This window comes from Garra rufa, chromosome 20, assembly GCF_049309525.1.
Source record: "Garra rufa chromosome 20, GarRuf1.0, whole genome shotgun sequence".
Lineage (NCBI taxonomy): Eukaryota > Metazoa > Chordata > Actinopteri > Cypriniformes > Cyprinidae > Garra > Garra rufa.
In genome coordinates, this window is record NC_133380.1 from 31,248,646 (window position 1) to 31,263,332 (window position 14,687).

Consider the following 14,687-nt stretch of genomic DNA (forward strand, 5'->3'; position numbering starts at 1 on the left):
TGATTCCCAGGAAATCCATGAACTAATAAAACATATACCTTTAATGCACAAAATGCATAGATGCAATGAAGTGTAGACGTACCTCCTGACCAGGAGTGAATAAAATGTTACTTTAACTGATTTGCTGGAATAATTGTGCGTTGTGTTTTGTCGCAGGAATGAGACATGTGATCTTCTAGTTATAAAGTCCGCCGAAATCATTACACAAGAGCTCTTTCTTTCTACTGACCCAACTGCATTTTTCCAGATAGCCACCCAATCTGATTCAGCATGTGTGAGAACGCCCTCTACTGACGCAGAGGATACAGATACAGTGGGTGTGACACTCCCATCTGGACTGGAAACCGGAACATAAGTTGTTGTTGAACTGTTTGAGGCAATAAAATGGCAGAAGCCAGCATTTCTCAGGACGAGCTCCTGTGTCCAGTGTGCATGGATGTCCTGAAGGATCCAGTGACCATTCCCTGTGGACACAGTTACTGTAAGAGCTGCATCACAGGCTGCTGGGATCAGGAGGTTCAGATGAGGGTCTACAGCTGCCCTCAGTGCAGACAGACCTTCAGCCCCAGACCTGCACTCAATAAAAACACCATTCTTGCTGCAATGGTGGAGAAACTGAAGAAGACTAAAGTGCAAACCGCTGCTGTTGGAACTCTTGATGTGCAGTGTGATGTCTGCACCGACAGCAAACACAGAGCCATCAAGTCCTGTCTGGTGTGTTTGAACTCGTACTGTCCAAACCACCTGCAGCAACACGAGAGCCTCTTCAAAAGAAAGAGACATAGGCTGATGGAGGCCACTGGACGACTGCAGGAGATCATCTGCCCTCAGCACGATAAGATGCTGGAGATTTATTGCCGCACTGACCAGCAGTGTGTGTGTTATGTGTGTATGATGGAGGAGCACAAAAATCATGACCTTGTGTCAGCTGCAGCAGAAAGGACTGACCAACAGGTAAGACATGGCTGAAGAATACTATTACATGGTCATAGTCAAGTGATCATGTCATTTACATTGATGTTGTACCCCATTTGACACCCTATATCAGAGACTCCAGGAGCTGAAAAGGTTGTGACAAAGAGACCAGCAAAACATGCAGTCCAGGATTGAGAAACACTTTCTTTAAGGGATAGTTCACCCAAAAGTTCTGTCATTAATTACTCGCCCGCATTTCGTTCCAAACCCATAAGACCTTCGTTCTTCTTCAGAACACAAATGAAGATATTTTTGATTAAATCAAAAGAGCTTTTTGAACCTGCATATACAGCAACATAGCTGACACGTTCAAGGCCCAGAAAGATAGTAAGGACATCGATAAAATAGTCCCTGTGACATCAGTGGTTTAACAGTAATATTACAAAGCTATGAGAATACTTTTTGTGTGCAATGAAAACAAAAATATTTGACTTTATTCTCATAATATTTAGATTTTATTCTCAAAATATTTTGACTTTATTTTCAAAATATTTCGATTATATTCTCGTAATATTTCAACTTTATTCCTGTAATAGTGACTTTATTCTCTAAATATTTTGACTTTATTTTCATAATTTTGACTTTATGCTCTAAGTATTTCGACTTTATTTTCATAATTTTGACTTTATGCTCTAAATATTTTGACTTTATTCTCGTAATATTTAAACTTTACTATCGTAATTTTTACTTTATTCTCGTAATTTTGACTTTATGCTGTAAATATCTCAACAATATGTACGTTCATGTGTTCAGGAAGAAAAAATTGAACACTCTTTTAGCACCACTCAGTAGACATTTCACATAGAATATGTAACGAAACGTACATAGCAAGTATTTTGCATCTTGTGAAAAGTTCCCACAGGTACCTTCTCTAAACAATAGTTATCTGTTTTTTTTTTTTCTACAGAGACACTTGGACGAGACAAGAAGAAGCTTCCAGCAGAAAATCCTGGAGAAAGAGAAGGAATGTGAGGAGCTGAGAGACGCGCTGGAGTCTCATAAGGTAAGAGAAGATTAAGATACCTCCACTGCTAGAGCACATAGAGTCCCACTGAATCTCACTGTGTGTCCTAACAGCTCTCTGCACAGACAGCAGTGGAGGACAGTGAGAGGATCTTTACTGAGCTCATTCACTTCATTGAGAGATGCCACTCTGAGTTGATACATCTAATCAGAGATCAGGAAAAGGCTGCAGTGAGTCGAGCTGAAGGACAATTAGAGCGACTGGACCAGGAGATCAATGATCTGAGAAGAAGAGATGCTGAGCTGGAGCAGCTTTCAAACACACAGGATCACATCCAGTTCCTGCAGGTAACAGAGATCTAAAAGATCTTCCTAGTGGAGCAGGGCAATTTCAAACTGTATGTTCTACGAACTTCTGTTGTGTTTGTTTCTGTTTAGAGTTTCCCTGCCCTGTCTGGCACTCCTGGATCTACAGATGTATGTAGCCAAGCTGTCAGTTCTCTCAGCTCATTTGCTGATGTAGTAAAATCTATTCATCAGCTGAGAGAGAAGCTGGAGAATTTTTACAGAGAGGAAATGAAGAAGATAACAATTAGAGGTAAAATACTGGGACGTTACTTAAAGGAATAGTTCACTTTCAGAACAAACATTTACAGATAATGTACTCAGCCCCTTCTCATGCAAGATGTTCAGTTGTAGCGAAATTATGTTTTTTGAGGAAAATATTTCAGGTTTTCTCTCCATATAATAGACTTTTATGGTGCCCCCGAGTTTGAACTTCCAAATTGCAGTTTTAAAGGGCTCTAAATCATCCCAGCCGAAGAAGGAGGGTCTTATCTAGCGAAACGATGAGTTATTTACACACAGTACACACAGAGCTAGACAAGACGAGCATTTTTTTTTTTTTAAATAACTGATCGTTTTGCTAGATAAGACCCTTCTTTCCTTGGTTGTGATCGTTTAGAGCCCTTTGAAGATTCATTTTGGAAGTTCGAACTCGGGGGGCACCATAGAAGTCCATTATATGGAGAGAAATCCTAATATGTTTTTCTCAAAAAACATAATTTTGTAACGACTGAGGAAAGAAAGACATGAACATCTTGGATGACAAGAGGGTGAGTACATTATCTGTAAATTTTTGTTCTGAAAGTGAAATACTCCTTTAACTCTCAGTCTTGTTAAAATACACAGGATTCATTGATTTAGAGATAATTATGGTGGAGATCACTTTACCTGAAGCCTGTATATGACCCACTGAAGGATTAGTTCACTTCCAATATAAAAATGTACTGATAATTTACTCACCCCCATGTGATCCAAGATGTTCATGTCTTTTATTTCTTCAGTTGCAAAGAAATAAAGTTTTTTTGAGGAAAACATTCCAGGATTTTTCTCCATATAATGGATGTCAATGGGAGCAGACGGGTTGAATGTCCAAACTGCAGTTTCAGTGCAGCTTCAAAGGGCTCTACATGAGCCCAGCTGAGGAATAAGGGTCTTGTCTAGCGAAATGATCAGTCATTTTCTCAAATAAATACAAATTTTTATACTTATTAACCACAAATGCTCACCCTGCACTCGCTCAACTTCATTCATTACGCCATCACGCTAAAAAGTTAGCGCATGATGTAGGTGGAAGTACTGACCCAGTTTTTAAAAAGCGAATGTGCAAAGAAAGTCCAATGCCCTTTACAAAAAAAAAGTAGATTATTTTGCTAGATAAGACTCTTATTCTTTGGCTGGGATCATGTAGAGCCCATTGAAGCTGCACTGAAACTGCCGTTTGGACCTTCAACCAATGAAGTCCACTATATGGAGAAAAATTCTGGAATGTTTTCTTCAAAAACCTTAGTTTCTTTGTGACTGAGGTAGGCAAGACATGAATATCTTGGATGACATAGGGGTGAGTAAATTTTAGGGGTGAGTAAATTTTTATTTAGTTTAAGTGAACTAATCCTTTAATATGAATGCATTATAATTAGCTGTGTGGTATAGACAGGCTTTTCTATTGACCTCAGATCATAACTAAAATGTCTTTTGGTTTCTGTAGTCACATTCACTGAGATCATTGCCACTCCGGAACCCAAGACCAGAGCAGATTTCCTCCAGTGTAAGTCACTGCCTAAATATAGACACGCACATCTGAACAATCAGGCTGAACTGTGCTGAATAAACCCCATACACACAACAAGCCTTATTTTTACATTACGCATTTTGCTCTATACCCAATGGTTTTAACAGCTGCTTACTGATTATGAAGGATTCTTTTTTTAAATTAACCATAACTAACATTTCTTTTCCTTGGAGGCTTTTTTCTTTGGAGGCTTTTAAGAACAGCACTTTAGTTAGTGTGTTGCAATAACGGATGCATATAGACAAGAAGGCTAGACGTTTGTCTGAATATAAAAATAACCATAACAACCCATGACTTCAGTAACAAGCTGAAGTAATCAAAAGCCGTTTTTTTGGCAGTAACAGAGTGAAGGTTTGCTGAATTGCACATAAGAAGAACCAATTATATTACAGAAAAATGACTTAATGAATCATGTCATCTTTGCCTTGCGCCTATGCTATAAACTGCTGTGTTCTTGTTGTTATGATTGATCATTTTTGGTCATTTTGAAACCTACCTGTCACAGACAACTCATACAAAAGTGTACAAGTGAGGTTGTACATATCCGTACAAATTATCCACCTCATAAAATACATAAGAATTGGTCATGAGATAGTGTCGAGGATCTTATTCCTGAGTGAAAAAGGGGCAAGACGTTGTCCGAAACTGCATACATCACCAGTAGATGTGCTGGAGTATACATTTGTAAGTGCCGCCAGCAGTAGACCCCAACAGATATCTTAAAGGGGACATCAGATGCAAATTTTACTTTTATATGGTGCATATAAATGTGCCTTAGAGTGTGGACACAACAACCCTTTAATGATAAATCCTTTCACACTTTTTTTAAAGGATTAGATCACTTCCAGAATACAAATTTCCTGATAATTTACTCACCACCATGTCATCCAAGACGATGTCTTTCTTTTTTCGGCTGAAAAGAAATAAAAGGTTTTTAAGGAAAACATTCCAGGATTTTTCTTCATATAGTGGACTTTAAAGGTGGCCAACCGGTTGAAGGTCCAAAATGCAGTGAAGGTTCAAATGGCTCTGCACAATTCCAGCTAAAGATTAATGGATTTATCTAGTGAAATGATTAGTCATTTTCTAACATCTTAACTGCAAATAGCTCTGTGACGCGCATCCACGACTTCACGCATTACATAATTACATTCACACAGAAAATGAATGATCATTTCACTAGATAAGACCCTTATTCCTTAGCTGGGATTGTATAGAGATCCAGAAAAATCCTGTAATGTTTTCCTCAAAAACCTTTGTTTTCGACTGAATGGATCTTAAATGACATTCAACTAAAAAACACCTTTTTCATGTTTCTCCTGACATGAGAGCCACTGAGAATGCAGTGGATTAGTTTTGTTTTTTAACATGGCACCAAATACACAAAAAAATGGAAAAGAGGGTTTAAATAGACACGCACCAAAACAAGTCGCTGTGAACAGAGCTGTTATAGACAAGGGAAAATGGAATTAAAAAATGTTTAATATTTTACTTTGTCTTTCGAGTGTTGCACGCTTTTTGTGCATAAATAAGATCTGTAAAGTTGCAAAGATTAAAGTGTCAAACTCAAAGAGATATTCTTAATAAAAGTTCAAACTCAGCCACACCTTCTTAAAACGGCTAATTCAAAAACACCCCTACATGTCTACGCCATATTGTGGGAAGATTTGCATAACACCACCTAAATGAACGCAAAGGAAAAAGGCGTAACTTTTATTCTGCAGTATTGTGGCAGCCGCCACCATGTTGTGGAGACGCTGTGTGTTTGTTGCAAAAGCAAAACTACTTTGTTTGGCCTTCCAAATGTACACAACTAGAAATCAGTGGTTAAGTTGTATTTTCAATACTGTTCCAGAACAGTACAACGCAAATATTTGAGCCAATTTTACAGAGGACTTTTTCCTGAACCTGGGAGTAGGTTACAATGCTGGCTGTGAAAACTATAAAGTGGGGCAATTCCAACTTTGCAAAGACAGTTCGGTGAGTCTGGCTCACAGCCTGTAAGTACAATTTTCCATTTAAGGAATTTGCTACTGGCTATTGAAACACGAGTTTTAAGCAGTGTAGAGTAGTGCTGCTTGTTTCTGTGATCACAAATGCAGACATGGTGTTATGTTTACGTGGCACGACGCAACTCAACACAATGTGTAAAAAGACAGGATGAGTCATTATAATCAGTAACTATATCCTCACTGGATGCAACTAATGCCCCATTTATAATGGGTTTTATTGTGTTTGTCTCGTCGCGCTGGGATACAGCATCACACCATGGTAATATGTGAAACGTTCCCGTCACACTCTTGAGTTATTTGGCCAATCACAACACACCGGATAGCTGGCTAATCAGAGCACACCTTGCCTTTCAGGGCAATAAGCTTTGTATATCGATGTGTTTCAGAAAGGTGAGGCAGAGAAGAGAAACAATAATGTACATAATTTGGAAAATAATGTGTTTTTTGAACCTCAAACCATGTAAACGCATTGAATTGCGCAAAATACACAAAATAATGTTCTTTTTAGCAACATCAATGTCTGTTTTTTGTAGACATTTTGTGAAGACCCTAAAAAATTAGTAGAAAATGGGCATCCAATGTCCCCTTTAAGTCAGGTGCGTAGAGGGATTTCTAGGTAACACACATTACCTGGAATCAAGAAACCGACTGTACATAATCCTGCTAATTAAACACATTTACTTACCAAATATAAATACATGTTACATTAAATGTGATGCCAAAAAAGGAAAATGAATCACAAGTGAAGCAAATTCATGGCTGTAAAATAGAGCAGTGGTTTTTAACCCTGATCCTGAAGGCATTTTTCTTGCTGGATGCCATTTTTGCCTCTCTTTCTGTGGTGGATGCTGCCCATTCCTCTGTTTCCGAGCTTGATCATGCCTTGTCCTACCCTGCAAATCCAGAGGTCTCGCGAGAGCACAATTTGAATTGTCTCTGCAAGACACTCTGGCATCGAGCAATGATGCAGGTTACTGCAATACGTAAGCAATTGTGGGAACCAATCAAATCGGTGTATCTGATGTAGGCGGGCCAGAGGCGAGCTAAGTTAATGATGACAGCACTGTGCGACGTCCGAATCATATAGTAAACTTTGAAAGATCGCTGTCGCTACAGATAAACAACAAGTTGTTTGAAACGGCTTTGGCCGCTACAATGAACGAGTTAGACTTGGCTTTCCATATAAAAGAGGAACAGAAAACCAAAAACTCGAATCGTTCCTTTGCAAGAAGGACGTTTTTGCTGTTTTGCCGACTGGATACGGCAAGAGTTTAATCTATCAGTTCACGAGTTCACGCTTACATATAATTAGCCGGAGAATAGTAGTGCATGTTTGGCGTGCTGTCCGGTGAAGGGCTCCGAGCTCGGGAGTGGCCCGAACCCAGAGTACGTTACCCCCCAATAGGAGTAGCGAGAACTCGGAGTGATGAGATGGGGTGGTGGAGGTTTACTGATAAACCATCGAGTGAATTGAGGTGAGTCAGCTGTATTTAAACCTATGGCGCTGATTGACTTGTGATGTTTACGCTAAGCATCTGACGCGCTTCTCCTGAACTTTGTTAATGAAACATCATTTAGCTCTGCTGGTCGCTAAGCGTGTATTGTTGTGATTGGTCGTGGCGTTATCCAATTGTGTGCAGGTAGAGTTTCAAATGCACGCTTGGTGCCGCCCCTCGAGTTGGGCAGTTTTCATTGCTCGATCCCAGACCCATAATCTTAATAGATTAGGGTCTGGATTTTTCCAGGCTAGCCTTGTCCCATTTCCATGCTGAATCATTGTGTTTACTGGTTTTGTTTTCACAGGCCGGGAGGTTACTGGCCCAATTTTAGGACTGTAAGCTGTGACTCAAGAACAACATTCGTTGTTGCAATGTTTTAAATGGGTCATATGACATTGCTAAAAAGATAGGACTATTCGATTCCTGGTTCTGGAATCAACAGGATTTGATTCCAAGAATCGATTCCTAACTGTTTTTGATTCTTTTTAGATTCTTGTTTTTTAGATTGGAGGAACCTAATGCTTTTGACATCTGCATTTACATCTGCAAGATGTAGTTTGCTCATCTGCAATACGTCTATTGGAAGTTTCCTACCAGATGTCAAATAGATGTCTATTACATGTCTTTAAGATGTTTATGAATTAGAATGTATGTAAAACTGACATCTTACAGCAGATGCTTTCCAGATCAATAGATCTTTAACAGACATCTTGCAGATGTACATCTGCTATCTGGGCTGCATCTTCAAACTCAGATGAGCTCAGTAACGACTCGTTTTCATTCAGTTTATTTTCGTGAATCGACATTCAGCAACATTTGATGACTTAACAGCTGAGATATGCAGCATAATATAGGAAAACGGCCAATTTTATATATGTCACATATATTAAAAACCTATATTAAAACATATATGTTTATATAGGTTATTTCCGTGTGGGAAATGTTATGCCCCTTACAATATTTTAACACTGTGTCCCGGTATGACAAGACAAAGACAATAAAACTCATTATAAACAAGGCATTTGTTGCATCCAAAACTTGCGTTTGAATAGTCTGTAGCAAATTTAAATATGAAGCGCCAAACTGTCTTTGCAAAGCTGGAAGGACAGCAAACTCTTGCAGGTTCAGGAAACAGTCCTTCGTAGAATGCACAGCACACACTTGAATATTGGGTTGTACTGTTCTGGAAGAGTCTTGAATCTCTGATTTCTGCAACAAACTACAAAACCTACAGCGAGAATAAAATTGACACCTTCTTTCTTTGCGTATTAATTTGGGCAGTGTTATTCAAATCTTCCCACACACTGATGTATATTTGTAGGGGCGTGTTTGAATGAGGCGTTTCAGGAAGGCGTGACTGAGTTATAACTTTTATAAAGAATATCTCTTTGGGTTTGAGATTTTGATCTTTTTGACTTTACAGCTTCTAACACTCTAAAGACAAAGGAAAATATCAAATCGCATCATATGATCTCTTTTATTAAAAAAGCAGTGTTTCATGCATTACTGAATCAGATACAAATGTGTTTTTTCTGCATTAGATTTCTGTCGGTTCACTCTGGATCTGAACACAGTCAATAAATGTCTCCGTCTGTCTGAGGGAAACACAGTCATCACGTCCACTGACACAGTCCAGCCGTATCCTGCTCATCCGGACAGATTTGATTGTGAGCTGCAGGTGTTGTGTAGAGAGAGCGTGTGCGGACGCAGCTACTGGGAGCTGGAGTGGAGTGGGAGATGTGTCTGTATCGCAGTGTCATATAAGAGCATCAATAGGAAAGGAACTGGTTCTGAGTGTGTGTTTGGACAAAACGATCAGTCCTGGTGTTTGTCCTGCTCTCCCTCTGGATACTTATGCTGGCACTATAATATAGCCATTGCGGTGCCTGTTTCCTCCAGTTGCTCTAGAATAGGAGTGTATGTGGATCTCAATGTAGGAACTCTGTCCTTCTACAGCATCTCGGACACAATGAGCCTCATCCACAGAGAACAGGCCACATTCACTCAGCCGCTCTATCCAGGGTTTTTAGTGGGGTCCAGATCAACATTGAAACTGTGTGGTCGTACAGTATGAACAATATGGAGACAGCTTTTAGCTTTATAATAAATCAGTGCAACATGTCGGTTTGCATAGGCGTCATCCCAGAAGGAAGCTGGAGCTGGCTCACAAGAAAGCCTGCAAACAGTTTGCTGAAGACAACCTGTCCAAGAGCATGAATTACTAGAACCATGTCCTTTGGTCTGATGAGACTATAAGATAAACTTGTTTGGCTCAGATGGTGTCCAGCATGTGTGGCGATGCCCTGGTGAGGACTACCAAGAAAATTGTAACTTTTGTGACATACTGTACCTGTTAATAATGTTCATTGATCGTTTGATGCATAAGTGTATCCGCTCTGGAAGTCTATGGCAGCATGCAGGAAAGTAATGAAATTTGGCACACAGATAGTCTCAACATTAACCAAAGCAAGTTCTCTAACTAAAACTCTCTAGCGCCACCACTTGTACAAAGTTTCACTCATGTTTATTATGCTAATAACTTTTAAACCATAAGATCTAGAAGGAACATTTTTCTCTGAATCCTTGGCCCATCTTGAGTCAAATGGACACCAGAATTTAACACCAAAAAGATTTAGTACAGCATGTTGAGTCGAACCATAGCCAATTTTTCCATATCAGCCATTTTGGGTGTCTGCCATTTTGAATTTTGTTGTAACATGCTATATTTTTTATGAACGCTAACCTTCATGTCCGTCATTTAGATTTTTGTTGAAAACCTACTTTTTCAAACTCCTCCTAGGCCACTGGCCCAATTTTCACCAAATTTGAATCAGATCATCTTCAGACTATGCTGACAAAAAGTGATGATTTTTGTGAGGATACAAAACAGTTATTGTTTAATGCATCAACAAATTTGCTGGAATCATGCCAAACTGCATCTGAGTCTGTATCTCTGTTAAACTTTGACATATTGAGACCAAACTTTGTGTGTGCCATTGTCACCTCACACTGACCATGCCACATCAATTTCGTAACAGCAAACATTCATTATCCATTAATAATATAATTTAAAAAACACTAATAACTTTTGAGTATATTCACCTATTGTAATTATGTTAAAAACCTACTTTTTCAAATTCCTCCTAGGCTATTTATCTGATTTTCACCAAATTTGACTCAGATCATCTTCAGACTGGTAAAAAGTTATGGATTTTGTGTCAATATAGAAAAACAGTTATCATTTAACTCATTAACAAATTTACTGGATTGATGGCAATCTGAAGCTGTATCTCTGCTAAACTTTGTGTGTGTCATCTCACACAGAACACACCATATCGTTTTGATACCTATTGGCCACCTATTGGTCAAAAGTGATAAGACATTAAATCATTAATCATATTACTGGGGGTTATTTTTATAATTCTTCAGCCATTTTGACTAAATTGGTCTAATGCTGCTAGGCTACTTGTAACTTGCTTCTGTAGTGCCCCCTTAATTGCTGCTTGCAGTTATATTTCTAACTATAAAAAATCTCTTGCATAACATGTTTGGTAAAAAGGAAAAAGTAGAAGAAGAAATAGAAAAAAAAAATATTGCCAATAATGTTGACAAAATGTCAAAAACAAGAGCAACCAGAAATGTTTCTCCACAAGCAGCTGATCATTTATTTATACACAGAAAATACAATAATCACCACATATGATTTACAATGGATGAATAATCATAACATCCCCTCATGACTATTTCTTCCCACTCATACAAAACCCATGAAACATGACTACTACATTTAAACATTATTGTTCTGGTGTCTTATAATTACCATCCTTGATGAAAATGCACAGAAGACCAACTGATTCTGATTCTGAGTTTAAAAGTTAAGACTAAAATGGGACAACTTGAATGAGACTGAAAGAGCTTATACACGTTTCCGATCTAATAATTACAAGACTAAAGACTGCATTCAGTTTTTATGATGGGTTGGGGTTATTTCTTGCCGAATCTTTGTGGCACCGCCATGCTCCATATTTGTCCGGGAACCGTCTCCCAGTCCCGAGACTGTATCCTTTCCTCTGTGGACAAGCCACTCCGAGCCCCTCGACCAAACCTGGAGAGCAGAAGAATAACATCAAAGTGAATCCTGTGGATAGTTTTGTTAGAGAATATCTTACGGGCCACCAACAATCTGCCATACTTACTGAAATTTTACAATTGGTGTAAATATTAGACACAGCGAGCTACACTCTACCACCTCGCTGGTAGATCTTTCAGGGTAGTGTGTTGGAAATTAGCAGTGTCTATGCCACATCAACCTCAGGGTTCAGTGTTGGGCCCCTTCTTCTTCTAACATTACTGAGACCTATCCTGCATGCTTCCCACTACTGCTACATTAGTGGTGTGCAGCTATACCTGTCACACAAGTCTGATCCCTACACAGATCTCAGCTGGACTACTGCAGTGGTCTGTCTGAGACCCTTCCTCTGTGTGCAGTCAAAACTCACAAATAGAGGATTTCAGTGAACCCAAGAATTGCCAGTTGCTGTCAGCATAATTTTAAAGGACATAACATCACCTGGATTTACAAAAACAGTAACATTTTGAAACATCTTTACTATTGAAAATATATTTAAAAATGTAATTTATTCCTGTGATTTCAAAGCTGAATTTTTAGCATAATTACTCCAGGTACATTATCCTTCAGAAATCATTCAAATATTCTGATTTGCTGCTCAAAAAACATTTATTATTATTATTATTATGTATAAAAAACATTAAAAATCTTACTGTTCAAAAACATTTGACTGGTGTAAGTATATTATTTTTATTATTCCAGTAATAAGTGCTTCTTTTTCACAAAAGTGATGGAGTGAATGATTGAACTATACGCACCGCTGCGGCTGGTGCAGGACTGAAGGGTTGCGTTCGTATCTCTGAGAGCCGTGGAGTAAAGAGCGCAACATTTCCACCAGAAGACGATTCTCCAGCAAATGATCCATCTGCTCTTCAGTGGCCTGTTACAAAGCAGTGACAGGCATTATCTCCCTCCTTCACAAACACTCATGTTATACAGTATGTCAGGCTGTTCCTACTTGAATGTCTGCAGTCAGATATGACTACAGAAGCTGTGGTGAACTTTATGAGAAATTTCAATCAGCTACCTGTCATGCACTTCTGAACTTTTACTAGGAATCCTCAAATCTGGCTCACAAGATCAACTTTCCTGTAGAGTTTAGTTCTAACCCTAATCAAATACACCTGAGAATGCTAATAAGTGTCTTCAGAATAATTAGAAAATCAAAGGTTGGTAAATTTGAAGCAAAGAATTGGAGCTAAACTCTTAAAAATAAAGGCTCCAAAAGGGTGTTTTTGCAGTGATGCCATAGAAGAACCATTTTTGGTTCCCCAAAGAACCTTTCAGTAAACAGTTCCTAAAAGAACCATTTTGAAGAACATTTGAAAAATCTAAAGAAACTTTTCTGCATTTGAAAGGCTCCATTGATGCCAAAAAAGAACCTTTAAGGTTTTTAAGAGTGTGAACTCTGCAGCGCATTGGCTCTCCAAGGCAAGATTTGAGGAACCCTGACTTATACCATCAAACAGAAATGTGTGTCTCACCCCTCGACTCTCCAGCATGTTGTCGCTGTCTGCATCCTCGCGTGATTCCAGTAGGAGTTTGCTCTGCTCCAGCACATCTTCTTTCGGGATGGACTGGCCCATATCAGTCATGACCAGAAGCACGCCTAGCAGCATGAACCACACACCCGCTTCCATCACTACACTAATACCACAGCTGCTGGACCAGTGCAGTCTCTGCTAATGCGTTTCTGGACTGAATTTATGGTGTATGTGGCACAGATCTGGTGTCTGTCCTTATATACAGAGAACGTTTGACCCTAGAGACAGATGAGGGCCCATCTGTGATGCTGGGATTGGTGATGGTCTGTGTGATGGATCCCACAGGAAACCAACATGGTTATTAAATCTCATTAACAGATCAGCAAATACACTCCCAATACACTGGCCAGTTCCAGCTTTCCTCATATCTTATATACTGAAGTTAATATTCCGTTAATATTCTTATTCGTCTCAGTGATTGATGCTGGACCCCCAGAAGACTATAATATAATGTTTTAAATGTTTGTAAATGGTACTATGGTAGAATATGCAGCAACTTTAGAATGTTCATCAATGGAAAGAACATCCTTTTGCCTTCATAATGAGCTAGTTAGAGTGTTTTCTAACCCAGGCTGAAGCCTGACTCGCTCTCTCTCTCTCTCTCACTCACTCACACACACACTGGGATCTTCCATTAAAGTGCTGCTCATGTCATCAGGGATGAAACAACGCAACACATCCATTAACCACCATGACTACTTATCGGATTACAGACTGAAGAGCTGATGTGTGTTTGAGGTGTATCAGATCATGTTTCTGTCTTAATAAGGCCTCATTTACATGAAGAATTGGTTCATCACACCAAAATTAAAAAAAAAAAAAAAATATATATATATATATATATATATATATATAACAACAAAACAAAACAAAAACGTAAATAAAACAAAAACAAGTGTTAACTAAACAGTGGCATCTAACATGTACTAGTTGTCAGACCCAAGGACTGTTTGTTGTGTTTAATTCCTGTTTGCCCATATTTGGTTCTGTTCCTGTTCTCATTAGTTCATTAGTCAATTATCAGTGAATCACTCTCACCTGCTGTCTGTCCCTCATTAGATATCCTATTTAAGTTGTGTTCAATTTACTGTTTGTCGTCTGGTTTACTATGTCCCTATGTGTGATTCCTGCCTGCTCTGTGGATTACCTTGTGTGGGTTTATTAAAGACATTTGCATCTACCTTCATCTTCATGGATTCATTCCCACCGCAGCATGACAGAAGACCGCACCACAAAAAATGAAAGTATCGCAGCTTGTTACTCCGCGTTTTAGTTTTTAGCTTTTGAAAGGTGTTGTGTGTGTGTTTTTTTTTTTTTTTTTGTCTTTCGTTACGGATTGATCGGCCAAATTCTCTGATCTGCCATTGCTCGCCCTGAGATTTGCCCATCTGGCCTAGGGTTGTGCCGATAGACGATAGTATCGTGTATCGA

The 14,687-nt window shown here is 38.9% G+C and overlaps 2 protein-coding genes across 2 annotated transcripts; one reads left to right on the plus strand and one right to left on the minus strand.

Moving 5' to 3' along the window:
• The first annotated feature begins 350 nt into the window (after nucleotides 1–350).
• Nucleotides 351–10,700, plus strand: LOC141293782 (E3 ubiquitin/ISG15 ligase TRIM25-like). The gene is made up of 6 exons (XM_073825847.1): nucleotides 351–954; nucleotides 1,883–1,978; nucleotides 2,053–2,286; nucleotides 2,377–2,536; nucleotides 3,989–4,048; nucleotides 9,125–10,700. Exons 1-6 carry the CDS (start codon nucleotides 385–387, stop codon nucleotides 9,655–9,657), a joined length of 1,653 nt encoding a protein of 550 aa, XP_073681948.1. The 5' UTR covers nucleotides 351–384; the 3' UTR covers nucleotides 9,658–10,700.
• Nucleotides 10,701–10,707: 7 nt separating this feature from the next.
• On the minus strand, nucleotides 10,708–13,564 carry npffl (neuropeptide FF-amide peptide precursor like). The gene is made up of 3 exons (XM_073825848.1): nucleotides 13,197–13,564; nucleotides 12,471–12,592; nucleotides 10,708–11,688 (listed from the first exon to the last, which is right to left on the minus strand). The coding sequence occupies exons 1-3, from the start codon at nucleotides 13,350–13,352 to the stop codon at nucleotides 11,568–11,570; spliced, it is 399 nt and encodes a 132-aa protein (XP_073681949.1). The 5' UTR covers nucleotides 13,353–13,564; the 3' UTR covers nucleotides 10,708–11,567.
• Nucleotides 13,565–14,687: the final 1,123 nt, after the last annotated feature.